The 27,480-nt window shown below is 40.1% G+C and overlaps 1 protein-coding gene across 3 annotated transcripts in view; it reads left to right on the top strand.

The window, feature by feature from the left end:
• Positions 1-7,120, top strand: part of ZNF177 (zinc finger protein 177) — a 40,593-nt gene extending 33,473 nt beyond the window's left edge. For 2 of the 3 annotated variants that reach the window (XM_008576235.1, XM_008576236.1), the window contains exons 2-6: positions 3,054-3,125; positions 3,892-4,018; positions 4,455-4,547; positions 5,062-5,144; positions 5,681-7,120. In XM_008576235.1, the coding sequence (XP_008574457.1) occupies positions 3,054-3,125; positions 3,892-4,018; positions 4,455-4,547; positions 5,062-5,144; positions 5,681-6,787 (1,482 nt within the window). In that variant the 3' untranslated portion in view covers positions 6,788-7,120. Of the gene's footprint in view, positions 1-651; positions 727-3,053; positions 3,126-3,891; positions 4,019-4,454; positions 4,548-5,061; positions 5,145-5,680 lie in introns of those variants that run through there. The other variant, XM_008576234.1, reaches the window with a different exon arrangement.
• The last annotated feature ends 20,360 nt before the right edge of the window (positions 7,121-27,480 follow it).

The raw sequence follows: 27,480 nt of genomic DNA, 5'->3' as shown, positions 1-27,480 counted from the left end.
ATTTATTTATTTATTTATTTATTTATTTATTTATTTATGGCTCAGAATTGCTTTGGCTATGCGTGGTCTTTTGTTGTTCCATATAAATGTCTCGATAGATATTTTTCCATCTCAGAGAAAAATGTCATTGGAATTTTGATGGGGATTGCATTGAATCTGTAGATCACTTTGGGTAATATGGACATTTTCACAATGTTAATTCTTCCAATCCAAGAGCATGTGATATCTTTCCATCTTCTTGTGTCCTCTTTAATTTCTCTCAATAGTGGTTTGTAGTTCTCTTCGTAGAGATTTTTCACATCCTTGGTCAGCTTTATTCCTAAATATTTTATTTATTTTTTTGGTGGCTGTTGTAAATGGGCTAGCTTTCTTGATTTATTTTTCTGCACGTTCACTGGCAGAGTATAAAAATGCTACTGATATTTGTGTGTTGATTTTGTACCCTGCAACTTTGCTGAAATCGTTTATCAACTCTAGGAGGCTTTTTATAGAAGCTTTAGGCTGTTCAATATGTAGGATCTCTCATAGGCAGCATAGAGTTTGGTCTTTTATTTTTGGGGGAGGGGAGGGACTGCTGGCTGATAGGGGGACCCAAACCCATGACCTTGGTATTATAAGGCTGCACTCTAACCAACTGAGCTAACCAGCCAGCTCATGGTCTTTTACTTTTTATCCATCGAGCCACTCTGTGTTTCGAATGGAGAATTTAATTCATTTACATTTAAGGTAATTATTGATAGGTAAGTCTTGCCATTTTGTTGTTTTATGGCTGTTGTGCAGATCCTTCTTTCCTTTGTTCCTCTCTTCCTTTGTGATTTGTAAATTTCTGTCATGGTATGCTTTTTTTCCCTCTTTATCTTTTCTGTATATACTGTAGGCTCTTGCTTTGTAGTTACCATGAGGCTTACATAAAAGATCTTATAGTTTTTGTTTTTTTTTTTCCTTTTTGTCTTTTTTCATGTCCAGCAACGGATCGCAACCCTCAGTGTCGCTCCCGTACCGGACCGGGACCAGCAACGGGATCGCAACCCCCGGTGTTGCGCCCGCACCTCGCTCAGCCAGTGAGCGGGAACCAGTCTGTATGTGGGATCCGAACCTTCGGCGGGAGCGTGCTGCCACGCTCCCAAATGGTGCACTGTGGATCGCAACCCTCGGTGTTGCACCCGCACCTCGCTCAGCCAGTGAGCGGGAACCAGTCTGTATGTGGGATCTGAACCCTCGGCGGGAGCGTGCTGCCGCGCTCCCAAGTGGTGCACTGTAGCAGTGCGCCACCGGGCCGGCCCAGATCTTATAGTTTTAATAGTCTATTTTAAGCTGGTAACAACTTAATTTTGGCTGCATAAAAAAATTTTTTAATTTTATTTCCCCCTCCCAGTTTATGTTTTTGATGTCACAATTTACTACTACTTATATTGTGTGTCCATTAACAAAGTACTGTAGCTATAATTATTTTTAATATTTTTATCTTTTAAATCTCTATACTAGGGCCAGCCTGTGGCTCACTCAGGAGAGTGTGGTGCTGATAACACCAAGGCCACGGGTTCGAATCCCATATAGGGATGGCCGGTTTGCTCTCTGGGTGAGCATGGTGCTGACAACACCAAGCCAAGGGTTAAGATCCCCTTGCCAGTCATCCATTGGAAAAAAAAAAAAAGGAGATTGTGGTGCTGATAAATCTCTATACTAGAGTTATAAGTGATTTACACACCACCATTATTAGAATAATCTGAATTTCTGGGCCGACCCCATGGCTCACTCAGGAGAATGTGGTGCTGGGAGCGCAGTGGCACTCCCGCCGCAGGTTCGGATCCTGTATAGGGATGGCCAGTGTGCTCACTGGCTGAGCACGGTGCGGGCGACACCAAGCCAAGGGTTGTGATCCCCTTACCAGTCACAAAAAAAAAAAAAAAAAAAAAAGAATAATCTGAATTTGTGATCCAATTAGAAGATGATACATTCTTCAGTCCTCAGAGGGTATGCCAGGCAGAATTTGATGGGCTGTGTCAAGAAATATCTGATTTTCAAGAAATATATACAGGGGCTGGCCAGCTAGCTCAGTTGGTTAGAGTACAGTACAAAGGTTCAGATCCCCGTACAAGCCAGCCACCAAAAAAATACACACACACACACACACACACACACACATACACGTAGGTTTATGTAGGACTTATCAGGTTTATGTAGGATTTATCAGGAGTTGATGTTTAATCAGCTGCAAGCATCCAGCCAGCAAATAGGGCCTCAAATGTGAGCTCCTGAGTTAAGGAGATCTGACTTCAAATCCTAGCTCCACTGTGGAGTTCACAGTGTTAAATTTTGATGACTTCCTATATACAACTAAGTGTGGTAAATGTTGTTCTGGAATGTAATCCTTTTATTATGAAAATATGCTCATCTGCATAGAAATACAGGCAAATGATGATCATACCTAATATTTATGAGGTCCTTCTGAATTGCCAGTTAGCATTCTAAGTAATTTACATATATTAACTTATTTAACAATCCTGTCAGTTCAACCCTATGAGGTCTGTCCCATTTTATTTATTTAATTAAGGGAAGACTGAAAAATAAAGGTTTATTTATTGGCAGCTGGTTGGTACAGCTATTCAAACCCTTGACCTTTGTGTTATAATATCCCATTTTAAAGATGAGGAAACTAAGGGTGTGGCATAAAATGTTCCAGATTCACCTTGAAAATTTCTTGTCCTGTACTAGACTCAGATCTTTCCCAAATAAGTTCTGGTTTCTGTCATGAGTAAAGGGCATTTAGAGACAGTTTGGCACTATATAGGTTTATTGCTACTGAGCTGTTACTGGCAGTAAACTTTTTCAGTGATTCAAGCTAGGAAAAAGTTTAAAAAGAAATAATAAATACATACTGTATTCCTAATTTAAGAATATACTATGTCCTTGGATAGGGAGACAAATCTTTACTATACTGTGTATGTGTTTACTCCTTAGTATGACGAAACATCTACACCTGTTAGTACTAAATATCTAGCAGGCCTGCAGTCTCACGGCTTCTTTTTTCTTCTCTATTTCTGCTTGCTCAGGACCCTCCCCAACCAGGAAAGAAACACACAGGAGGAAGAATGGCTGCAGGATTGCTGACAGCCTGGTCACAGGTATGTAGGAAATTATTCTACTTCAAAAAAATGTTATTCCCAAGAAATGCATCTCTTACTCATGACCTACAGCTTTGCAGCCCATCATGGGCCAGCCTGTCTTCCCTAGTTCTCTGGGTTTCTTGGATAGGAGAGGGAATGCCTTGGAAAGGCTTCTTTTACATATAACTTTTTTTTTTTTTTTTACGTATTTCTCCAAAATGAGTATAAAGGGAGGGAGGTGTCGGTGATGGGCCATAATAATCATATACATTGTATATTGACAAAATAAAAATTTAACGAAAAAAAAAAAAGAAGGTTTCCACTTTTTGTAACAATAACAAATTTAATCTCATAAAAAAAATAATAAATTTCAGAATCTAACAAGAAAAAAAAAATTCCCTACTCTGCTGGGTGCTGTTAAGAAACATTTTCACAAGGAAAATTGTTCATTTATTTTCCAAGTACTCCTCTCATTCCTGCAGTATGCCCTCTCCATACTGGATCTGAATAAGACCAAAAGAATCCTCACAACGTAACTGTGGAAAGATCAGGTCAGCCATGTCTTAGAAAAGCTGATAAAGCCTTGAGCCTAAATGAGACTGCCCAGGATTTAAAGAGGAGAGTTCTGAGAACTGAGCCTTGGAGCAAATAATGGAATGCCTCAGACGCATGACTGAGCTTCCAACACCTTGGGTCTCCTAACCCAGTCCTGTCAGCTTCACCCTCCTGGTACACTGCTGAAGATGGTCATTGGCTGAGCCAGAATGTATATGTGCTGTTTTAGAACTTGGTGACCTTCCAGGAAGTGGCAGTGGACTTTTCCCAGGAGGAGTGGGCATTGCTGGACCCTGCTCAAAAAAATCTGTACAGAGATGTGATGCTGGAGAACTTTAGGAACCTGGCTTCAGTGGGTGAGTCTGGTCTCATTCCTTCATTTGTTCATGCAGCAAATAGTTCTTAAGTACATTTTGTGTTCCAGGATCTGTGGGAAGAATGGCAATACAATGGTAAGCACAAAATGGATGGTCCCTACCCTGGTGGGACAGTCTAGTAGCTTCCCATGAAAATGCACTGATCTCATTTTCTCTGTCATTAAAAGCTTCAGGCAATTTGCTGTCTGTGTCTGATGGTGGGCATGGGTTTCAAGGATCAATTCCATGTGGAGCATGGAGTGGTTGCTTTTTGGTTCTTATGAAAGAACTCTGCCCTGAATGTTTTGCTGATTCTAAAGTTGCACTTGACTCTCTTCAGAATCCTTGGAGGCCAGAGTATTGGAATCAGATTTGTGGAAAGTTTTCTTTTCTCCTACACAGTCCTCCCACATCATGTGTCTTTCCTCATGAACAGGTTGTCAGCTCTGCAAACACAGTCTGCTCTCAAGGGTGGAACAGGAAAAGCTGAGGACAAAGGAGACAGGAATTCTCCAAGGTGCCTGTACAGGTGAGCCCTGGGCAGAGAGGAGTCACTGTATGGAGTAGCCTTGGCCAATAAGGGCTGGTACATTTGGGAATGTCAATCAGTGCAGGAAAAGAAGGCTGAGGTCACTGCATGAGCTCTCTTTCCTTCCTCCTTCACCATCTGTCCAATCACTCACACTTTCTTTCAGTGTAAGAGAAAGAACAATATTAATTCCCTTTAAACTTTACATTTCCATTAATACTTTTTGTTCAGTTTTCCCTATTTTGCTTTCCAGATAATATTTTCTCAAACTTCCAGAGTTCTTTCTAAGTAAAATACCTCATGTTTCTACTGCTTGTTCCTGTCATTGCATCTCTTCCAAAAGCCAAACTCCTAAAATTACTCTTTTGGTCACTGGTTACATCTTTTCTTTCACATTTTCTGTCACACCATCTGTCCTCTATTTAGTGTTATTATTTGAAAACAAATACATAGCATCTGCCTCCTTTGTCCTTTAATCACAATAATTATAAAAATTTTTCCTGTGCTATTTCAGACTTGGAAACTCAACTTAAATCAAAAGATGCAATTGCTATACCGAATGTTCCTGGGAGAAAAACATCCAATGACATAAAAATGGTAAGACTTACGGGAATGATTCCTGGTTCTTTACAGTAGGAAAAGTCTAGGAATTTCAATGAATTAAAACAGCAGCACCGAAAGCAGGGGCAAAAGTTAAGGCAAGTGGCATTCACTTACCAGAAATGGTCTCAGGAGAGAGTTTATGATTGTCATGAAACTGGAGAAATCTCTAAACCTAGCTTAACACTTGCTGCCTCGCAGAGAATACCCACAAGTAAACATTTACTGAAATGTGATTCTAGTATTAAGTATTTAATACATAATTAATTCTTCGTTCATTATTAGAAAACCTGTGTATTTACAAAACCCTTTTGCTGGGAAAGAATATGATAGAGCTTTGGGCAGAGCTCTGAGCTTATTCAACTTGAAAAAACTAATAGGGCAAAAATTGTACATGCATACTGATAGTAGTAATCATGTCAGTCATAATCACATGCTTCCTGTATACAGCAGAATCCACGGAATAGAATTCCTGAGCATGTGATGAAACTGAGAAAGCCTTTAGTCACCAAAATCTACTCCTTTTTCAACAGGCACAAACTCAACCTGCTAAGAATGCCCTGGAATGTAATCATTGTGAAAAATTCAGAAAGAACTCTCACCTTATTTGTACAAGATATTGCAAGGCAGAGGAATGCCATAAACATACAGAATATGGCAAAGTCTTTAGCCATCCTTCAACTCTTAGGGATCATGTGAGTACCTACACTGGAGAGGAAACTCTTGGATTTAATAATTGTGGGAAAGCTTTCAATCAAGAGTCGTCCTTTAGGAAACACTTAACTCTCACAGGAGAGAAGACTTGTGAGTGTAATCACTGTGGTATGTCCTTTCGCCTACACTCTTTCTTCTCAGTACACAAGCAAACACCTACTGGAGAGAAACTCTGTGAAGGCGGTGACTATGAAAAAAGGTCTTTCCTCAGTTTTCACAAAGAAGTATGTACTTCAGAGGAGAGTTTGGGGTGTAATGAACATGGGAAAGCTTTCACTGACCCTTTGTCCCTTCAGAAATGTGTCAGAACTCACCCTGGAGAGAGACTCTATGAATGCAGTAACTGTGGGAAAACCTTTATTTTTCAGTCTTCCCTTAAGAAGCACATGAGATCTCACACTGGAGAGAAACCCTATGAGTGTAATCACTGTGGGAAATCCTTCAGCCAGAGCTCTCATCTCAATGTGCACAAACGAACCCACACTGGAGAGAAACCCTACGACTGTAAGGAATGTGGGAAGGCTTTCACTGTTCCTTCATCCCTTCAGAAACACATGAGAACCCACACTGGAGAGAAACCCTATGAATGCAGTGATTGTGGGAAAGCCTTCATTGATCAGTCATCCCTTAAGAAACACACACGATCTCACACTGGAGAGAAACCTTATGAGTGTAATCAGTGTGGAAAATCCTTCAGCACAGGCTCTTATCTTATTGTGCACAAGAGAACTCACACTGGAGAGAAAACCTATGAGTGTAAAGAATGTAGGAAGGCCTTTAGGAATTCCTCTTGCCTGAGAGTACATGTGAGAACTCACACTGGAGAAAAGCCTTATAAATGTATTCAGTGTGGAAAAGCCTTCAGCACAAGCACTAACCTTATCATGCACAAGCGAATACATACTGGGCAGAAACTCTACGAATGAAATGACTGCATGGCTTATGTTGTCCCTCATACCTCAGTCCTCATCTTAGAACTCACACTGGAGTTGCCCTATTATAACCAATGTGGAAAAGCCTTCAACCATAACTCCTGACTTATGTTATACTGGGACAAACCTTAGAAATGTTATGGTTCTGCAATTATTTTTATCAGTGAGTGTTTCATCCTTAAAGTACCACAACTCATTAATTTTTCAGTATTAAAGATTACATATCACTAAACTCCACCTGACTTACATCACAAAAATTTTGACAGGTGGTATTATCATTATAATTTAGTGCTAAATATTGTCTCATTCTTATCAACATGTCTTGGGCCCACAGATTATTTAGAAGTATATTATTAACATGCAGATCCTATACATATTTTAGTACTTACATCACAAAAATTTTGACAGGTGGTATTATCATTATAATTTAGTGCTAAATATTGTCTGATTCTTATCAACATGTCTTGGGCCCACAGATTATTTAGAAGTATATTATTAACATGCAGATCCTATACATATTTTAGTTACCTTTTAGTTTAATTACACTGTGGACAAAATGCATTGTCTTTATAATAAAGATTCTATATGACATAGATTCAAACAGATAATTATTGGAGACTTGCTGTGTGCCGTACTATGGCAGATAGAACTAGTTGCTGTCCCAACATCCATTCGTCCCTTCTTCCTTAAAGTAACAAAACTTCTAATTAATTAAGTTCAAGTTGGCAATGTGGATAGATTTTTTAAAAACTCTTCTCCCAGCTTTCCTTGCAGCTGTGAGTGGCCAAATGTGTCCACAGTCCTGGCCCCTGAGAAGCAGGCAAAGGTCATTGGATGAGGCTTCTAAGGAAGCTCACTGAAATGGGGACATCTCATCTGGCATCTTCTCTTCACCATTTGTCCTCTGTCTTACCCCTTCTTCTTTCCTAGAAAATACACCACGAGGATGACAGTTACAGGATACTAAATGATACAACAGAGGAGACATTATTATCTGGCTGCACCAACCCCAGATTGCTTATTTCTGGACTTCACATTACATGAGAAAAATAAACTCCTAACTGGTTTATAAACCACTCTTGTGGGAAGTTTTTCTTACAACTGATTTCAGTCCCAACTGTTACATCTAACATATGGCCAAGTTTTATGAGTCCTTCAAGTACGGTTGAAAGCTGTGTTTTCTAATTGTTGGGTATAATGGGCTTTTCAGTGTATTCATTGGATAAATCTTGTGTTTTTAAAATCCATATATTTATGGGCCAAGCCCGTGGCGCACTTGGGGGAGTGCAGCGCTGGGAGTGCAGCAGTGCTCCCGCCGCGGGTTCGGATCCTATATAGGGATGGCCTGTGCGCTCACTGGCTGAGCGCGGTACAGCCGGTCTCAAAAAGGACAAAAAATAAATAAATAAAATAAAATCCATATATTTACAAATTCATCACCTCATCTGTCATTTATTGGGAGAGCTATGTTCCAGTGCTGCACTGTAACTAACTGTGGGTTGTCAAATTGTTTTTTTTTTTTTTTAATTGTCTCATTTTACTTTAAGAGACTATAATTGAGTGCATTCAACTTTACTCATTTTATGTTTCTGGTAAATTGTCATTTTATTCTTAGGTATGGCCAATCTGTTTTCCCTAAAAATGAATATTCATTAATTCACTTGATGTAAATGTGAGGTACTGACCTAGCTAATGCTATTTTTTCCATACCAACTTGTAAGGACAACCAGAAGCAACTTGCCTTTTCTCAGTGCTATGTCAGTTATGCTGTTCCTTACAATAACATCTGCCAAGTATTGATCATCTTGACATCCCACAACTGGTCCTCTATGTTGATGATTTTATGCTGATTGGACCCAATGAGAAGGAAGTAGCAAGTACTTTTAGTAAGGCATATGTGAATAAGAGGATGGGCAGTAGACCCAAACATTCAGGCTCACCACCTTAGTGAGGTTTCTGGAGGTTCAGTTGTCTGGAGCAGGCCAAGATACTCCCTTCAAGATGAAAACAGTTGCTACAGCTTGCATCACCTACCAAAGGAAACAGCACAATGCTTGGCAGGCCTTTTTGGGTTTTAGAGGCACTATAATGACACATTTAAGTGACCCATCTACAGATGACTATACTAGTATATTCTACTCTATATAAAAGATGCAAGCAATATGAAAACAGTTTGAGAATTTATAATAAGGCACATATTCTGTCAATATATGAGGGCAGTATAACCAGAATATCAAAACTATACAAGGACAGAATAAAGCCCCCAAATCTTCAAAAGTCACTTACAAAATATTAGCAAAGAGAAAGCAAGTAACTAGGTATTTTTTAAAAGGAGGATCTATCATGTCTAATTTCAGTTTACCCAGAATGCAAAGTTGGTTTTACATTAGAAAACTCAGAAAATATAATTCACTTTTTAAATAGGCCTATTAGTCATTTGCTTGTAACTAATAATTATTAGGCACCTAAAATGAATGAGGCAGTGTTTGAAATATATGATGCATTATTGAACAAATAAGATTATCTCAGAAGATATAGAAAAAACTATTTCATAAATTTATTTCATAAACCATTTTCATAAATTTCTTAGCTACTGCTGAGAAAACCTCTCAAAATATAAAAATGTGTACAAAAGAAAAACTTAACAAAACAATAAATAATTAATGGTGGAAGATAGAAGATTGCTTTAATTAAGATCAGGAAGATGACAAGGTTGTCCGCCATCACAAACACTACTTAGTATTGTACCAGAACCTTAGAAAAGTGAGAATAGGAAAAGATATAAAAAAATCTAAGGGCCAGAAAGATAGAAATAAATCTATCATTATTTAAAATATGATTACCTACGTGGAAAATTACAAAGTATATATAAATTATAGGAATTAATGAAAATGTTTCATTAAATTGTTGGATACAACTTTAATATCTTAATAAATGCGAACCTCAGTAAGAGCATGGTGCTGATAACGCCAAGGTCAAGGATTCAGATCCTCATACCAGCCAGATGCCAAAAAAATTAAATAAACTTGCAATCTATAATCAGGAATAGAAAAATAATTTTAAACTCACTACCATTTACAATAGCAACAATAATAATAACATATATAAGAATAAGCTGAAAGTTTACCAAAACTGTTTTACATACAATAAAATATTGAAACCATTAAAGACGACCTAAACAAATGGACACAGTCATTGAAAGATTCAATTCTGAAAAGACAATTCCAGACTGATTTAGGGATTCAAAAAGTTCCAAAGTTGTACAGCTCCCTTCCCAGGCTGGCTGTAGACATTTACAGAGACTGCCAAACCCACTGTGGCAACTAGGAAAACACAAATCAACTACAAAGTGATGATAATGTCCTTAAAGACACCAGAGATCTGTTAACCAAAAATGGGTACAGGAATTAAATGTCAGAGAAGAATAAGCCCCTTCTAGAAGAGCAGAAATCAGTGGCTTCTTTCTTCTCTGGAAAGCATTTCCCCAGTCTAGGAACAGGCTGGTATAGGACCAGGCCTGTCACAGAGAGAGGAACTTTCCTGGTGTATGGGTAGACCAGTGAGGCATTACGTCACAAGGGCTATCATGATGTAATATGGAAGATCTTCAAACACAGAACTGGTTCTCCCTGCCAGTTCCACTTATCCCCTTGATGCTTTTACTGAGAATAAACATTGTCATCTCTACCAACCACTAAAAACAAAAATAAAGATGTATAGCTAAAAATACAATAGAAGACATACAATCTGATACTGTAAAACCTCAGTTCATCCAAAGGATGGCAGAGGAGGACAAGAGGAAAAAAAACAGATGGGACAAAAACAATGACAGACTTAAACCCAAGTCTAACAATAATGCATTAACGGTAATGATATATACCAGCCAGCTGCCATCCATCAAAAACAAACAGGAATGATATAAACATTCCGACTTAATAGTAAGAAATAATCAGATTAGATATTAAAAAGGTAAGACACAACTGTGTGCTTTCTACCAGACAAAAAACAAAGCTTTAAATATACTGACATGGCTTGAAAGTTTAAAAAAAAAAGGGGGGGGAAGAAAAATATTCAAGCCAAGCATAAGAAGCCTGAAGTGTTTTTTTTTAATATCAGGGGTTCATGGCAACTTAATTCATGCGTCTCCCAAACATAAAGAAGTCAGACAACCAAACCGACTAAAGAGAAGTACACCTAAGGCCTGATGGTGAGTATTAAATAGTTACTTATAGAACAAAGATTAAACATTAACAGGGAGGGAGTTTATATAATATGTAATGGCTACATGCCTTACAAAGGAGATAGTGTACAACCTTTAGAAATATTGGAGGGAAAAATGGGTAAAGATCATGCAAACAAAACTTACCTGCTTTCAGTACCATACTGTTAAGGCAGAATTGGAACTGTTATTCTGAGGCAATTGTGTGTGTAAGGTGGGATAAAGCAAATGAGTGACTATGGGACACTTTAATCCTATGTATCAAACCTGTGTCCTCGAGCACTAGGATTCTTTTTTTTTTTTTTAATTGACCCATCAGGGGATCTTAACCCTTGACTTGGTGTTGTCAGCACCACACTCTCCCAAGTGAGCCATGGGCCGGCCCTGAGCACCAGGATTCTTGATATGGAAGAAAAGACATATGGATATGCTAGAAATTAAGTTAAAAGCCTGCATTCTAGAATCTGAATTGGTAGTATCACTATGAACTAATATAGTTCCCAGCTCTTTCCACTAAAAAGGCCTGGAAGAGTGACAAACAGTAGCAATGAGCGTTCCTAGTGCCCAGACTGTGGTCATAAATATCATTTCTCACTAAAAGAAACCAGTTTGGGGGAGAAATTCCTGACCCCAGGTCTAGGGTAGGAAATATACAAGATAAGCCTGGGACATCTCCTACCAGATAGCAAGGAACCTATCAAAGACTGCTATACCAGCTTCACATCAAAAGGACACAGGATCAAACTCAAGAGGTTCACATTGATCAAAGATGGGACAATTTAGGATATAAAAATGATAATTGCAATGAACTTAAAATACATGAATCAATGAGTTTTTAATGCTATATTTTTTAATTGGTCAACTTTGGAAGATGATGCGGAATTAATTTATTTTAAAAACTGGTAAATAAAAAGAATCCAGCATTTATCTACTTTTCCATATGAACTCTACCACCAACCAATTGGTAACTGAAAAAAAGTATTCCAGCTAACAAATTCAGGAATTTGTTATATATTAATGGAGCAGAGTTGTTTTAAGTTAATTCCGTATTTACAAGAAGGCAAGAGAAAAAAAAATTAATGGATCTAGGCACTGAGCACCAATGGCTACTAATATTCCCCAAAACACAGCAGGACATTATGTACCTACTGGCAGAAGAGCACACATCATGTCCCCCTACTCCCACCCATGAATAGGAACCTGAGTCTTATCTCTAGTTCCAGTTACCACATAAAAAGAAACATGCTGACAGTCTTCTGGGAATGCTATTAGCAAAATCCATACTACACATAACATAATTCTAGAGACCAAACAACCCAAGAGCTTCAAAAAATTTTTTTAAAAGGATGGAGAGACCAAAAATGACAGCCAAAAAATGGGCAAAATTAAACTATAGTGTTTGGGGTTCTATATTTGGATGAAAGTAAAAAATGATTACTATAAAAGTCATGAAAGTGGTTCCTTTGAGGGAAGACAGTGAAGGCTGTGATTAAGACAAGATATTTGGAGGTCATCTGGAATGGTGGGCAAAGTTCTGTTTCTTGAACTGAGTGGTGTTTACAAGAGTATTCACCTTACACTAATTCAGTAACTACATGTTTGTCACATAAAAACCAAACTGAGGGGCCGGCCGGTGGTGCACTGCTACAGTGCGCTGCCTGGGAAGCACAGCAGCGCTCCCGCCAAGGGTTCGGATCCCACATACAGACCGGCCGCTCACTGGCTGAGTGAGGTGCGGGAGCAACACCGAGGGTTGCGATCCCGTTGCCGGTCCCGGTCCGGTACGGGCGCGACACTAAGGGTTGCGATCCGTTGCCGGTCACGAAAAAAGACAAAAAAAAAAACTGAGAAAAACCCACATGATCTCCCCTCCAAAAAAAATATTAGTCAAGAGGGGAATATTCCCCCAACTACCTTTAGGAGGTTAGCATAACCATGATAGATACCAAACAAAGACTATGATAGAGATGGAAAACTATGGGGTCATCTTATTCACAAACAGATGTAAATATCTTAAAATACAAGGTGCGTGAAAAGTCAGGAACCATAGTTTGTTTTTGTTTTTGTTTTTTTTTTGTCTTTTTCCATGTCCGGACACCTTACACTAATTCAGTAACTACATGTTTGTCACATAAAAACCAAACTGAGGGGCCGGCCCGGTGGTGCACTGCTACAGTGCGCTGCCTGGGAAGCACAGCAGCGCTCCCGCCAAGGGTTCGGATCCCACATACAGACTGGCCGCTCACTGGCTGAGTGAGGTGCGGGAGCAACACCGAGGGTTGCGATCCCGTTGCCGGTCCCGGTCCGGTACGGGCGCGACACTAAGGGTTGCGATCCGTTGCCGGTCACGAAAAAAGACAAAAAAAAACTGAGAAAAACCCACATGATCTCCCCTCCAAAAAAAATATTAGTCAAGAGGGGAATATTCCCCCAACTATCTTTAGGAGGTTAGCATAACCATGATAGATACCAGAAAAAGACTATGATAGAGATGGAAAACTATGGGGTCATCTTATTCACAAACAGATGTAAATATCTTAAAATACAAGGTGCGTGAAAAGTCAGGAACCATAGTTTTTTTTTTGTTTTTGTTTTTTTTTTGTCTTTTTCCATGTCCGGAAACGGATCGCAACCCTCAGTGTCGCCCCCGCACCGGACCGGGACCGGCAACGGGATTGCAACCCTCGGTGTTGCTCCCGCGCCTCCCTCAGCCAGCGAGTGGGAACCGGTCTGTATGTGGGATCCGAACCCTCGGGCAGGAGCGCCGCTGCGCTTCCCAAGCGGCGCACTATCCAGTGCACCACCGGGCCGGCCCCAGGAACCATAGTTTTAGTAAACGTGTTATTACAGTTACATTTTCAGAGTATATGTTCAATATGTTTTTCTTCAACCACCACATATCTTTGTAGGTGAAGTACCTCCAAATTAACATTAATGGATCCAATTGTTAATCTAAAAAAGTATAATAAATACATTAGTACTCTGAGATTTCAGACTTTTTTGCCACTGTACATTATATTAACATTTGGAGCCATTGCTTTTTATTTAGAGGTACTTCAACCAGAAAAAGTTTCTGGAGATTGAAATTTATTTAGCATCCTCTTTGCTCTCAGGTATTTTCCAATGTTTCTACAATGAACATGGAAAGATTTCACAAAACAAATGTTTGCCTGGCCTTTCCTCCTTCAGCAGGGTGTCATTTCAGTAGGCAACCCTGAGGTCTTGGGGACTAGGGGGACCCAGCATGTCCAGGGTCAAGCTTTTGGGGGACACAGTTACAAGTGAGGGAATGAGCCAATGAGAAAATGCATGGAGGATAACAGAGGCTAGGCTTCTCACTGAGAGGAGAGTTACAAATTGGAAAGGATAAGGAGAGGATAATAATGCCTGTGCTGGTGAACCGGAAGCATTAGTGTGAACTCTTGTTAAAATATATGTGTACATATATCCATGCACGTGTGTATGTAGGAAAGTGTTTATTTCTACCTTTGTTTGCTGAAAGGCCCTAGACAATGAATTTAAGATAGTAATGAGCATACCTAGTATCCAGAATTAGTTTCTAAATGCCATAATCCTCTAAAAGGAACTAGGGCTTCTTGGAGAAATGGCTGACTTGAGGGCTGGAGAAGAGAGATGAGCCTGAAACATCTTAAAGTCGGGAAGTGCTCATGGAATGATGGGCCATGTCAAAGGGATACAGAAGCCAGCTGAAGGGGCTTCGCCACTGGCCAAGGCTGGGACAATTAGGGCAAAATAAGTAATGAGTAAACAGGAACCCATGAATCCACACTGATATAAAGAAATGAATAACAAATAGGGAGAAGAGAAAGTTTTACCCTAAAGCAATATGACAAGTGAGAAATCTTGAAGGAATAGCTAGAAAACAACCATTTGGCAACCATCATAATTGATCCAGGCAAGAATCATTGATGGTGGAAGAAAGTTTAAGAGGAACAGGATATTTATATAGTCTTAAAGCATCACCTCCCTTCAAAGCATTTAAGTATAACCTGCTTTTAACTGACACAGTGGAGAAACCTGCCAGACACCATATTAACTGAGATAAAAGTTAACATCACCATTACAAACAATGGGGAGTACCTGGAGATTAGCATTGAGGGTCTTTCTGATCAGTGATATGAGGTCAGTCTATTCAATTTGTATTGTGAGGTCAGAGGGGCCAGTGGGGCTAGTGAGGGTTTCTGGGCTTAGTGATAAAGGTCTGTAGGGACAGTGACTAGGAGTCTCTGGGGTCAATAATGTGCAAACTGTGGGATCAGCGATGGAGGTTCCTTAGGATCAGTGATAGGAATTATACAGAGATCAATGGAGAAATCTCTTGAATTAAGTTGCAGCTCTGGGGTCAGTGATATGAGGCAGGATCAGGGATGTACAGTCTGAAATAAGCAATGTGGCTATTGGGGGTTATTGATGTGGATCCAAGGGGGCTTGATGGAGATCCGATGGTCTGTGATGTTGGGGGACCATGGGGTCACTGATGGAAGGTCTGTGGGGTTACTCAATGGGGACTCAGAGGTAAGTACTGTGGGGTCCGTGGGACATATTCACAGGGGATGGAGGGTGTATTACTTAAAGCCAGTGATAAGGGTTGAGGATCAGTGATGGGTGAGTGTGTGTGTGTGTGTGTGTGTGTGTGTGTGTGTGTGTGTGTGTGTGTGTGTGTGTGTGTGAAATATGACAGTGGTCGATGGTTAGATAAAGAGGGCCATGAGGAATAGAGCCATCCTTGCAAAGTCAGTGGCCAGCAGGAGTTCAGTAAATGGCACCCCTGCAGGCTGTAAGGGATAAAGAACCCTGGGATGGAAGAGGCCAAGGGGAAGCCTGCAAACTGACAATTGTTACTATGAAAATATGAGACCCTTAAACGTAAGTGGGCAGACATCCTCCCTCAGCAGATTGCTTTCTGTTGTTAGTACTAACCCTTGTTCACGCTGTGCTCCCTGAGGAAGGTGTATTCATCTCACCATTTGTTCCAGTTATCTGCTGCATAACAAACAGAACCACGACAGAGGCTAGACCAACAGCAATAATCTATCTTGCTCCTGAATCTGGGGTTGGACTGGGCTCTGCCACACAGTATTTTACTCAGGATCTCTCACATGGCTGCAGGTAAATGGGAGCTGGAACATGAATTGTAGATTTAAAAAGCTGGGAGCTGGAAGAGTTGGGGCTCCTCAGGGATCCCCCTATCATCTTTCCATGCAGTCTTTCACATGGTGGCATCACAGTTGCCAGAATTCTTACATGGCATTGGAAGGCTGTCAGAGCAGGTGTACCAGAAGAGAGGAGTGCAGAAACTGTATCACCATTTATGATTTGCTTGGAAGTCATGCAGCCTTATTTCCATTGTGAGGCAGTAAGTCCACCCGTATTCAAGAGGAAGGAAATTAGACTCCACCTTTTCATGGATGAGCTGTTAAAGAGTTTGAGAATATGCATTAAAACCACTGAGCCATTGCTGATAACAGCAGACAGCACTGTCCTTCTCAGCTAGATGCAGCCTGCAAGGAGGAAACAGGGTGTATCTTATGCTCTGACTAACCAGAGAGCAAGGTGTGGAAGAGACCCAAGTCTTATCCTCCACTTGTCAACTCTGGCCTAGTCTCCACTTGGAACTTGGAGAGGCCCTGAGATCCCAAACAGAAGGTAGCTAGGACTTAAAAAAAATGATCGACCATCACATCCAAGTCAAGTTTATCCAGGAGTGTAAGGATGATTTAAAATTAGAACATCAAGTAAAATAATTCACATTTGAGGAAAAGAGTCATATTATTCATTCATTTAGGTACCTGTCATGATCAGTGTTCTACATACTTGAATCACATAAATGAACAAATGACCATCTCAGTAAATATAGGGGGAAGTATTTGATAAATTCGAAAGGTAGCCACAAGGTAACCTCTTAAACTGTGAGAAGCAGGGAAATTCCTTAACCTCATAAAGAATATCTACAAATTCACCTAAAGCAAAAAAAATAAATGAAGACAGAAAAACATATCCTAATAGTAATAGGAAGAAGACAAGTATGTGTGAAATTACCAAATTCTAACTCATATATTTAGTACTGAAGTTCCCACTCAGTAGTATGGTTTTTTTGTTTTTTTTTTTAATGAAAGAAATTTCTAAGAACTGGACAGAAATAAAACAAATCTGTCATTTACAAGTTATTTGACTGCCTGTGCAGAAACACAGAATAATCTATATGGAATTATCAGAATATGAAGACTTAGTATGTGCTATTCAAAAGCTGCCAACATGACGAGCCCCCAGTGAAAATCTTGAGTGCTAAGCCCATTGGATAGTGGGCTTCCCTGGGCAGAAACATCACACACATTGCTGCATTTCTGCTGCTATGACAACAGTGTGCCCTGTGAACTGTGAAAATCTTGAGTGCTAAGCCCATTGGATAGTGGGCTTCCCTGGGCAGAAACATCACACATGTTGCTGCATTTCTGCTGCTATGACAACAGTGTGCCCTGTGAACCCCCTCATGGGGAGAAGAAAGCTAAGGAAGTCTGCAGATGGATTCTGCTAAATTCTGCCTCTTTTTCCCTTATGATCCAACTGTTTCTCCTTACAACACTGCTGTGGTAAATCTTAGTCATGAGTATCAATATGTGCTAAGTTCCATGAGTCCCTCCAGCAAATCTCCAAATATGGATGGTCCCGGAGACATCTGTTACAAGGGTATATACGAATTCCTTTCTGTAAGTTTGAAATTGCAACATTAGAAATATATTTGTGTATACAGTATATACATAATATTATTTATAATGTAATATAAAGTGGACTTTTCAATAAATGTTTCTACAGGGGAAAAAAGTAAAACTATATACCTGTACAAAATTCAATTCTAGATGGATTAAGCACATGAATAGAAACAAAAATGTAAAATATTTAAAATTTTAAATAAAAATGTAAAATGTTTAGAAGACTATGAATTAGGACTTCCGGTCAAGAAGGTGGAATAGACAGTCCCCAGCATCACTCTCTCCCACAAATAAACTAATTTATAACTATTAAAAAGCAACAACCCAGCTTGTGCCTTCAGAACTTTCTGGAGCCCGATCATTTATATACCACTTCCATTTGACGATGGAATGCTGCTGTGCATGCCCAACTTTATGGCTTGGAGAAAGCAGATCCTCCTTATTCAGTTCACTGATTCAAATACTTATCTCTTCCATAGATACCCTCCAGACATACCCAGAAATAATGCTTTACCAGCTACATGGGTATCCCTAAATCCATTCAAGTTTACAAAAAATTAACCATCACACAGTGATGTTAATTAACCATCACACAGTGATGTTAACCATCACATCAGTGAAGTTCTGATGTTTTGTGTGCATCAGAACTTCCTTGTGGGACCCATACCATTGCCTCTTCTGCCCCAGAGAATTTCTGTTTCAGTAAGTCTGAGGTGGAATCAGAGTTTGCTTTTCTAACAGGTTCCCAAGTAAGACTAATGCTGCTAATCCTGATGTCACAATTAGAGAAACACTGGCCCAGTGATTTAAACTGAATCTTCCCAGTAAAATAAAATAAAATAAAATAAAATAAAATAAAAAAATTTTGGAACTACTTTTGTCTATGATAGTTTTAATCATTAGTTTCAACAAAATAAGCTCTATTTCTATAACTGATGATACAGATCCTTTCCCACACGCATATCCATTCCCCCATACCCATGTATTATGACATAGTTCACTACAGCATATTCAACTGTTTCTGAACATTGAAAATATTGATCACTTTGATCTAATAAACATGAGTTACTTTTCTGAACTATTTTTTAATCTTTTCCTGGGAGTTTTTGCAGAAATTAGTATATCTCTCTGAACTTACATAGTATCAGCGTAACTCCAGAGTGCTGAAAAGTGCATCCGGCATTCAGATAGAGGAATCTCAGGGTCAGAGAATCACAATTTCTCTGTTACCCTGTCCAAAAAGAGCCAAACAAACCAAACAATAAACTCTCCTGAAAACATATGCTTAATGATAAACTTAAGAGATATAAGGGCCAAATTTAATATCATGAAAATATTTGTGAGAGTTTTGCTAGGTGTGGAATTATGGCAGCATGTTGATCTTTACTGTCCAATGTAGCCAGGTCCCTGCGAGGACCAAAATAATCTATTTCTCACCATATAGTTTTTTCTTATACCCTCAGGTAAAGTCAGGGTTAATTCCTAATTGATTTGTCATAGATTTGTCCTCTGATGTCAGTTCTATCTGCCACTCACTATAGCCCTCATTCCTTTCTGAAAACTGAAAAGAATATCTCAAGTGATCTTCCATGTCTAGACTGGTCCCTGCCAGTCTCTCCACACAGTCCTACCAGCTATTTTCTATGATGTAAGCCTGATGATGGCATCCTCTTAGTCAATATCTATCTGTGGCTTAATAACACTTTTATGGTAAAATTCATACTCATAAACTTTGTCTTACAGGACTTTTTACAATATTTCTGCTCCCTGCAGCTCTTATCTTCCAACATCTTCCAATATCTTCTGTATTAGGCCTCTGTGCCTTTTTCCCTCTACCTGGAATGCTCCCTCCACCACCAGCATACCCACATACATATGGGCCCAAACACACCTTTTGTCTAGTCAATTCCTACTCATTCTTCAAAACAAAGTCCAAGTGCTACCTCCTCAATGACCATCCTGATTGCTTCTCTGATTTAAAATCCTTGCCTCTTGTTTCAATAGCACCCTTGAATATTTCTCCCATAGCACCTAGCACTCTATATTCAATTAAGCAGTTTACTTGTCTGTCTCCTCTTCTAGACAGTATATCTCATGGGATAAGTAGCAGATCTTCTTATATACCTGTATATTCCCAGTGCTGGTAGAGTTCTGGGCTCCTTGTAGAAATTCAGAAGTTGTTTGGTGAATGAATGAAAGAAAAAAGGAAGGAAGGAAGGAAGGATACAGTTGTATGGAGGCAGCAGGGGAGAAGAGGGCCTTGGTGGCCCCTCAGGCCAGCAAGATCACTAATAGTGTTCCCATGGACCCACGCAGGAGTGAGGAGCCAGAACAACTGAAAAAAAGGGAGCCATTCAGAGGCTGGTGAGTCATTGCAAGGGACCAGAGCATGGCCTGTCCGATGGGAAGTGTTTGCAGCACAGGTGGTGGGGGAGGCAGGCCTGCTGGGAGAACACTAGGGCACAGCAAGGACAACTGATCTGCCTCCCAATCAGCACAGGACCACTCAGAGGAGACTGGTCAGGAATACAGAATTGCATGGGGTGCAGTTTGATGAAAAGACTCATGCCCAGACCAGAGTTTCTACACAACCCAGGTGCAGCAGATTTCACTAACCCAGGAAGTACCCATAAAGTCAACCATTAAACCCTGAGTTGCACATAAAGACTTCCCCAGGGAAACAGCAGCAAAGCAGCAATTTAGCTCAACCACACAGCTCAAGTGCTGGTCCCCACAGGAAGTTCCCCCATATTAGAAGTAAGCAAAGGACAACAAATTAGTTAAAGCACAGGGTTTAAGTGGTAAGAACAGCAAATAATCCAACACAGAACTGAGAGGAAAAACAGAGTACCCATTGGGGCCCACCTGGGACCATGAGGCATGGAACCAGAGACCAGACCCTCCACCCACAACCAGGCACACCACCAGTGTCACAGGGCCCACCCAGGGCCCTAAGACATGGAGCCAGGAGCCACCAGCAACTAGGTAAGGAGCACGCCAAGAACATCACCTCCATGTGGGTGGCCCACCACAGCCACCACAATAACCATGGCTGCCGTGAAAGCAGCTAGACACCAGGACCACTGTGCAGATGGTCCACCAGCCACTGGAGTGCATTGACACAAGGAGAGTCACCAGCAGTGGCCAAAGAAGAGAATGTCTCTCTCCACAAAGCCCATTGCAGAGAGACAGAAGCAGCATCTGCTCTACGATAATATTGGGGGACCTGAACACACCTCTCAGCATTGGACAGATCATTGGGGCAACAAATCAACAGAGTAACCATTACTCTTTCAGAATGAGAGAAGAAATCTAGGATAATTGCGGGGGGAAGGAGAGAGTGATGGGGAGAGATTGGACAAGGTGTGTAAAGAATAAGTATGATTTGTAACAATATATATGCAAGTAATATTGATTTGATCCACACATGTCAACGTTGAACCCCAAAAACATGTATAATCAATTATGATTTGATAAAAAGTTTTTAAAATAAAATAAAAAATAAATTTTAAAAAAGATGATGAATCAGAACATATTAACAATAGAAGAAGAATAGGGGATAGGGGAAGCTTTTTTAAGACACAAAAAGCACATGTAAAAGATAAATGTGCCTAAACTAGAATTAAGAAATTATTCTCAGATACATCCTATTTCTGGTCAGACATATAAGGAGCTTAGAAGTTACGACTCCATCCTGTTAACAAAAGACCATGAGATCCACAGAGGAAGGAAAAAAAGAGAAACTTTATTTCCAGAGAAAGGGAAAGGAACAAAAGGCAATCTGCAGACTGGAGAAACTACCTCCAGGGAAAACCAAAAGTGCATGCTCGGAAGGAGGGAGTGTACCAGTTCTCACGCCATGCAGGGTCAGCTCTACCTACACATTCAGCAGGTTTAGAGGAGTTCTATGAAAATTTACGACGAGTCACACATGCACAGTGAGTAAACATACATGTGACACATGTCCCATGTTTATTTTGAGGTGCAGATTTAGTATTAAAATGAGGTGAAATTCGGCTCCTGACCTCAAAGAGTAATTAAAGGGCACAAAAGATTCTTTGTGCACAGACTCAATGAGCCGGCTGAAGCCATTTGGAGGATGCAGTGCTTATCAGGAGAGAATTGTCTGTGAAGCCAAATGTCTGTGAAGCTCTGTCCAGTCGGAGCTACAGTGGGCCCCCAAACATGAGCAGGATGGCAGCTGGCATCAGGTGGACTTTGAAGGCCAGTGTGGAAATTTTCTGGTTGTAGCTGATGCGACATTACCTTCTAGAAGCTGATTTCTGCTTGGTTACAGGTAAGAAAAGTTTTATGATAGTTAATAACATATTCTGAAAGCGTGGGAATACCTGTCTGATCTGTCATCCTGCTATGGCAGTTTGGTTCTGTTAGGAAGTTTTAGAGTGTCTCTTTTCAGCCACAGGCAGCCTATCTGGTCTATGTGTTGGGGTATATTTTAACAATCCTAACAAGTAAAAAGCTAAGCAAACTGAAAAACTCTTCTTAAACCTGTCACAGAAGTGAGGTACTAGGGCAAACCGCTGCCCCAGAATTGGAGAGACTCTCCATACTTTCTGCTCAGTTTTCCTATAAAGCTAAAACTGCTCTAAAAAGTAAAGTTTATTATTTTTAAAAAATCATTCTCAATGACACAACAGAGAGTTAAAAGGAACAAACCAGAAAATATAACTAGATATCTTGTAAATGAAAAATATCAGAATCTTAAATTCACAAACACGCACCTCACAAAAGGAAACAATCCCAATGACCAACGAACTTAAAGATGCTCACTGCAATTAGCAATTAAGAAATTGCAAATTAAAATCATAATATGATTTCACAACCACTCTAGAAAGTTTGCCATCGTCTAATAAAATGCATTATTTACTGAGGAAAAGAAGCGAGACAGAGGAACGTACACAAGGACATCATTCATAAACAGTTCAAAGTGTACCTAGGGAATAAAATATTTGATCACATATAAAAGGGACTAAAACCTACGAAGAAAAGCAAGTAAATGATGAATGCCAAGTCCATGAAAGAGAAGTTCTCTTCGAGGAAACAAATAGTAGGCAGTAGGAAAGGGACACCCACAGAGGCTCTAGAGAAAAATCCTCTTCTGTTTCTTGGTCTGGATTATGGGTACCTGGATGCTCGCTATATGGCTCATTATTAATACCTACTCATTTTTATACAAGTTTCACTCCACTGTGAGTTCACGCATGTTCAGTGATGCCTAAGCACTGAGTAAAGGCTTTCCCACATTCCTCACGTTCAAAAGCCGTGAGGAATTTGAAAAGGATTTTGCACATTTCTTACATTCCAAAAGCTTTGCTCCAGTGTGCTTTCATATGTTCAGTAAGTTGAGAAGAACTAGTGAAGGCTTCCCCACATTACTTACATTTTAAGGATTACTCATCAGTATAAATTCTGACACATTGTTATGCATGAGGAAACAGAAGGCTTACCCACATGCCTTCCATTCACACGGGTTCTCCCCATTGCGGGTTGGCATTGGAACACTGAGGCATGCAGACTCTCTCAAGTCTTTCCCACATTCACAGGGTTTTCTTGCAGTGTGAGTTTGTAGATGTCTAGCAGGCCTTGTAGAATGAAGGAAAGCACTCCCACGTTCCTTCCAATCACAGAGTTCTGCATAAGTTCTCACATGTGCTGAAGGTGACTAACAAAGGATTTCCCACAGTCACTGCATTCAAAGGATTTCTCTCGTGTGCTTGCTACCTGGTAGACAATATACAGAGTCACACTGAAGGCTTTATCACACTGATTAAACTCCAAAAGTTTCTCTCCAATAAACGTTTTCTTCTGCAGAGTAAGGAAGCCTTTTTCCATACTGATTACAGTCATAAGTGTTCCCTCTGTTTTGAGTTCTCTTGTGTATATTAAGGCATGAGTGTTCACTGAATACTTCACATTGCTCACAGCCAGAGTTCCCATCCATGGTGGCTTCTTTTCTGTTGTTGAAGGGATAAATGAGGATTTAATAGTTTTTCAAACTCATTAATAGATTCCATGCATTTGAAGACAGAAACATTATTATGATTATTTCCATTTTTACCATTTTCATAACATGCACACAGCTCCTGCCGTGTTGATTTCTTTCAAGTTGAATGATGCAACCCTTCTGCCAGAATACTGTACCATATTCTCTAATCTTAAAAATATTGCTGTAGAGTTATATGAAATTATTTTTAAAATTCACCATCTAGTTACATATTTGGCAATGTTTGCTTGTGGGAGCTCTGAAGCAACAAGTTTCCAGCTAGGATTATAGTATCCCCAAATTTATCATATTCAGAGTAGCTCTCCAGAGACACTGCTCCCTCTTGGGTGAATGGTACTTGTCTCAAATGTGTCTCACTAATGTTGATTTTCATAATGGCATTATCATTCTTTTCTACAGGCAGAAATGAGAAATATCCCTTCAATCTTACCATCTGTATCCTACTGAAGTACTGAGCCTTTGGTTTTAAGTTGCATGTCCCATTTGGAAGTAAAACAGAAAAACATAGTGTTTGGAGAAAGAAATGGCACAGGTTAAAGGAGTTAAAAATGATAAGGCTCAGGCCGGCCCGGTGGCGCACTGGAGAGTGCGCCGCTTGGGAGCATGGCAGCGCTCCCGCCGAAGGTTCAGATCCCATGTGGAGACCGGTTCCCGCTCACTGGCTGAGCGCGGTGCGGACGCAACACCGAGGGTTGCGATCCCGTTACTGGTCAGTAAAAAAGACAAAAAGGAAAAAAAAATGATAAAGCTCATCTGTGTTTTCAAATTAAACTTAGTAATAACATAAATGGGGAGAAGAAACTACCAGCTAATAAACAGCAAAAGAGTGAAAGATCAAAAAAATCACCATTTTGGGGCCGGCCCGGTGGCGCACTGGATAGTGCGCCGCTTGGGAAGCGCGGCAGCGCTCCCGCCCGAGGGTTCGGTTCCCACATACAGACCGGTTCCCGCTCACTGGCTGAGCGAGGCGCGGGAGCAACACCAAGGGTTGCAATCCCGTTGCTGGTCCCGGTCCGGTATGGGGGCGACACTGAGGGTGGCGATCCATTGCCGGACACGGAAAAAGACAAAAAGGAAAAAAAAAAAATCACCATTTTGTAACTCCTAATATAATAAATGACCCAGGAAAACATTTTAAAATGTTGGTTAACATGATATTCCCATAGTGCCAAAACCTCAATCCCCTACTTGTTCATTGCAAAGGAAAAATTAAACTTCTCTAATGTTACAAAGGTAAACTGTGGCACAATAAAAAAATTTTTAAGAGTTTATTTGAGCAAACAACAATTCACAAATAAGGCAGCTCCAAACCAGAAGCAGTTCCAGGCTCCATCAGAGAAGCATAAAGGACAGCCTTTTACAAAGTAACTGCAGAAGTAACACAAAGGGGGCTCGCCTGTGGCTCACTCGGGAGAGTGTGGTGCTGATAACACCAAGGCCACAGGTTCGGATCCTATATAGGGATGGCCGGTTGGCTCACTGGCTGAGTGTGGTGCAGACAACACCAAGCCAAGGGTTGAGATCCCCTTACCTGTCATCTTTAAAAAAAAAAGAAGAAGAAGTAACACAAAGAAAATATTTGGTTGATTACAGTTATAAAGTTGCCTTTGGTCTATTCTGCTGGAAAGTCCCTAGTTATGAAACTATAAGTTAGTTGGCTGCTTCTAATTGGTTGAACTTAAATTCTGATTTTTTCCAATACAAACATTTACAAGAAATGGCCCAAGTTCAATTTTGCACACATTTGCAATTTAAGTGAAATTAAGACATTTTTCAAGATCTAACTGGCCTTACATATCCAGGGGTTTTTCAGGCCTGGTCTCCACTGTAATTTGCTTTAACACTACTGAAGAGCCCTGGAGGTCACTACCTTAACCAAATGAGCAAACTTAGCATTCTAATAATGTAATAACATGCATTCATGTGCATCTGATGAGAAGCTATAAAAAGCACACATCACCTATAAAATATATTAAAAAGCTACAGGCTAGTTTCTAGATTTAATTTCCCATTTGCAGAAATATGAGGGGTGGAGAAACGCATCAACAACATGCGAGGAAAATGGAGAAAGACTGGTCAGGTTCCCTCACCTCATATCCAGCTGAGCAAGGCTCAGCATGTCTGTTGTAAACACGTTAACTGCACATGTGCACCCAGGTGTTCCTTGTCTATCTGATTCACACCCGTGTGTTCCTTGGTTACCTGACTCTAGTATAAAAGACAACAGCTCTGATCCACTGGGGGCTGAGCTCGCGTCCAAATAGAGCATGTCAACCTTGCCAACGGCTCCCAAGATCTTTTTCCAATTACCTAGCTTGCAACCTGCATATGAGGGGTCTGTGACCCAGTCTGCACAGGACGGATTTGAAGGGTCTGTGACCAAGCCCAACACAACACCCTTAGAATATAATTTTAAAAAGCAGTAAATTATACTTTCTACATGATAACTGTCTTGGACACATTAAAAATAATACGAAAAAAGATGCAGGCAAACTGTGCTAGTGATGTAAAAACCTAATATAGTACCTGACCCTTATTGGATCAGATTTATTTGAAACAGATGGAGAAATTTGATTTGAATACACAGTAGACAGTAGGTAATATTATTGAAATAACATTTATTTTCTTAGGTAGGATAGAGGATTGTGGTTTTGTAGAACGTGCTTATCCTGAAGATTCAGAGATAAAGGGTCAGAATGTCAACATAATATCAACTTAATTTCAGCAAATAAACCTCCAAATAAGGAGAAAGAGAGAAAAATGGCAAAGTTTAATAATTGGTTAATCTAGGACAATGGTGGTTTGTTATTGAACTTTGACATTTTCTTTTGGGTTTGAACATTTTCAAATTAACAACGTTAAGGAAAATCCACTTGGAAAAGGCCCTTCCTGTTTATGATCAAATTGAATTCCAATTTCTGACACAAAAAGAAGCCTGCATTTTCTTTTTTCTGTAGATACTTATATTTTGGAGTTCTGAGAGATTTATAGGGATCTGAGGTGAGGTGGAGCTGACTTGAGAACAAAGCTTAGAAGTCCTGCTTTTCCGTGGTGGTAAATTCTGTATTTGTATGCATTCATTCACTTATGCATTTAATTATATCACATACACATGCTCTCTGATTATCTGAGAATTTTTCTAATCTTTCCACCTGAATACAGTCATGTGCCACATAACGACGACATTTAGGTCAACAGGCCACATATATAATGGTGGTCCCATTAGATTATAATGGAGCTGAAAAATTCCTATCACCTAGTGACATCATACCCATCATAATGTAATTACATAATTTTTTCTGTTACTGCAGCCTAGGTTTATGTTGTTTTGTGTTGCTTCACCCCCCATGGATTTGTCACCCCACTTCCCCTGGCTGACGGAGATGCAGAGGATTACTCAAAGCCCATCTCTTCTGAGCAGTGAGAGACCCTGAAGCGGATAACTTCCCTGGGACCCCCCAGCGAGAGGCAACCCTTCCTTGGGAAATTAATCCCAAACTGGGGTTCTTTTCCTGCATTTATTTTCCAGACCAGGAAGTTACAGAAAGAGACATAGGTGGGGTTATAGTTTAACAATATAGGCTGGTAACTTTCAGTGAAACAAGTCAGATGACATTCCATGAAACAATTAAGTGATCTTACTGCAATTTCTCAGTATCTTTACATAACAACCAGTAACTAGTCTGTCCTTGAGCCAGCAACCTTGCTGTGA

Source organism: Galeopterus variegatus, unplaced genomic scaffold, assembly GCF_000696425.1.
Source record: "Galeopterus variegatus unplaced genomic scaffold, G_variegatus-3.0.2 Scaffold1313, whole genome shotgun sequence".
Lineage (NCBI taxonomy): Eukaryota > Metazoa > Chordata > Mammalia > Dermoptera > Cynocephalidae > Galeopterus > Galeopterus variegatus.
This window is presented reverse-complemented; position numbering and strand designations above follow the sequence as displayed.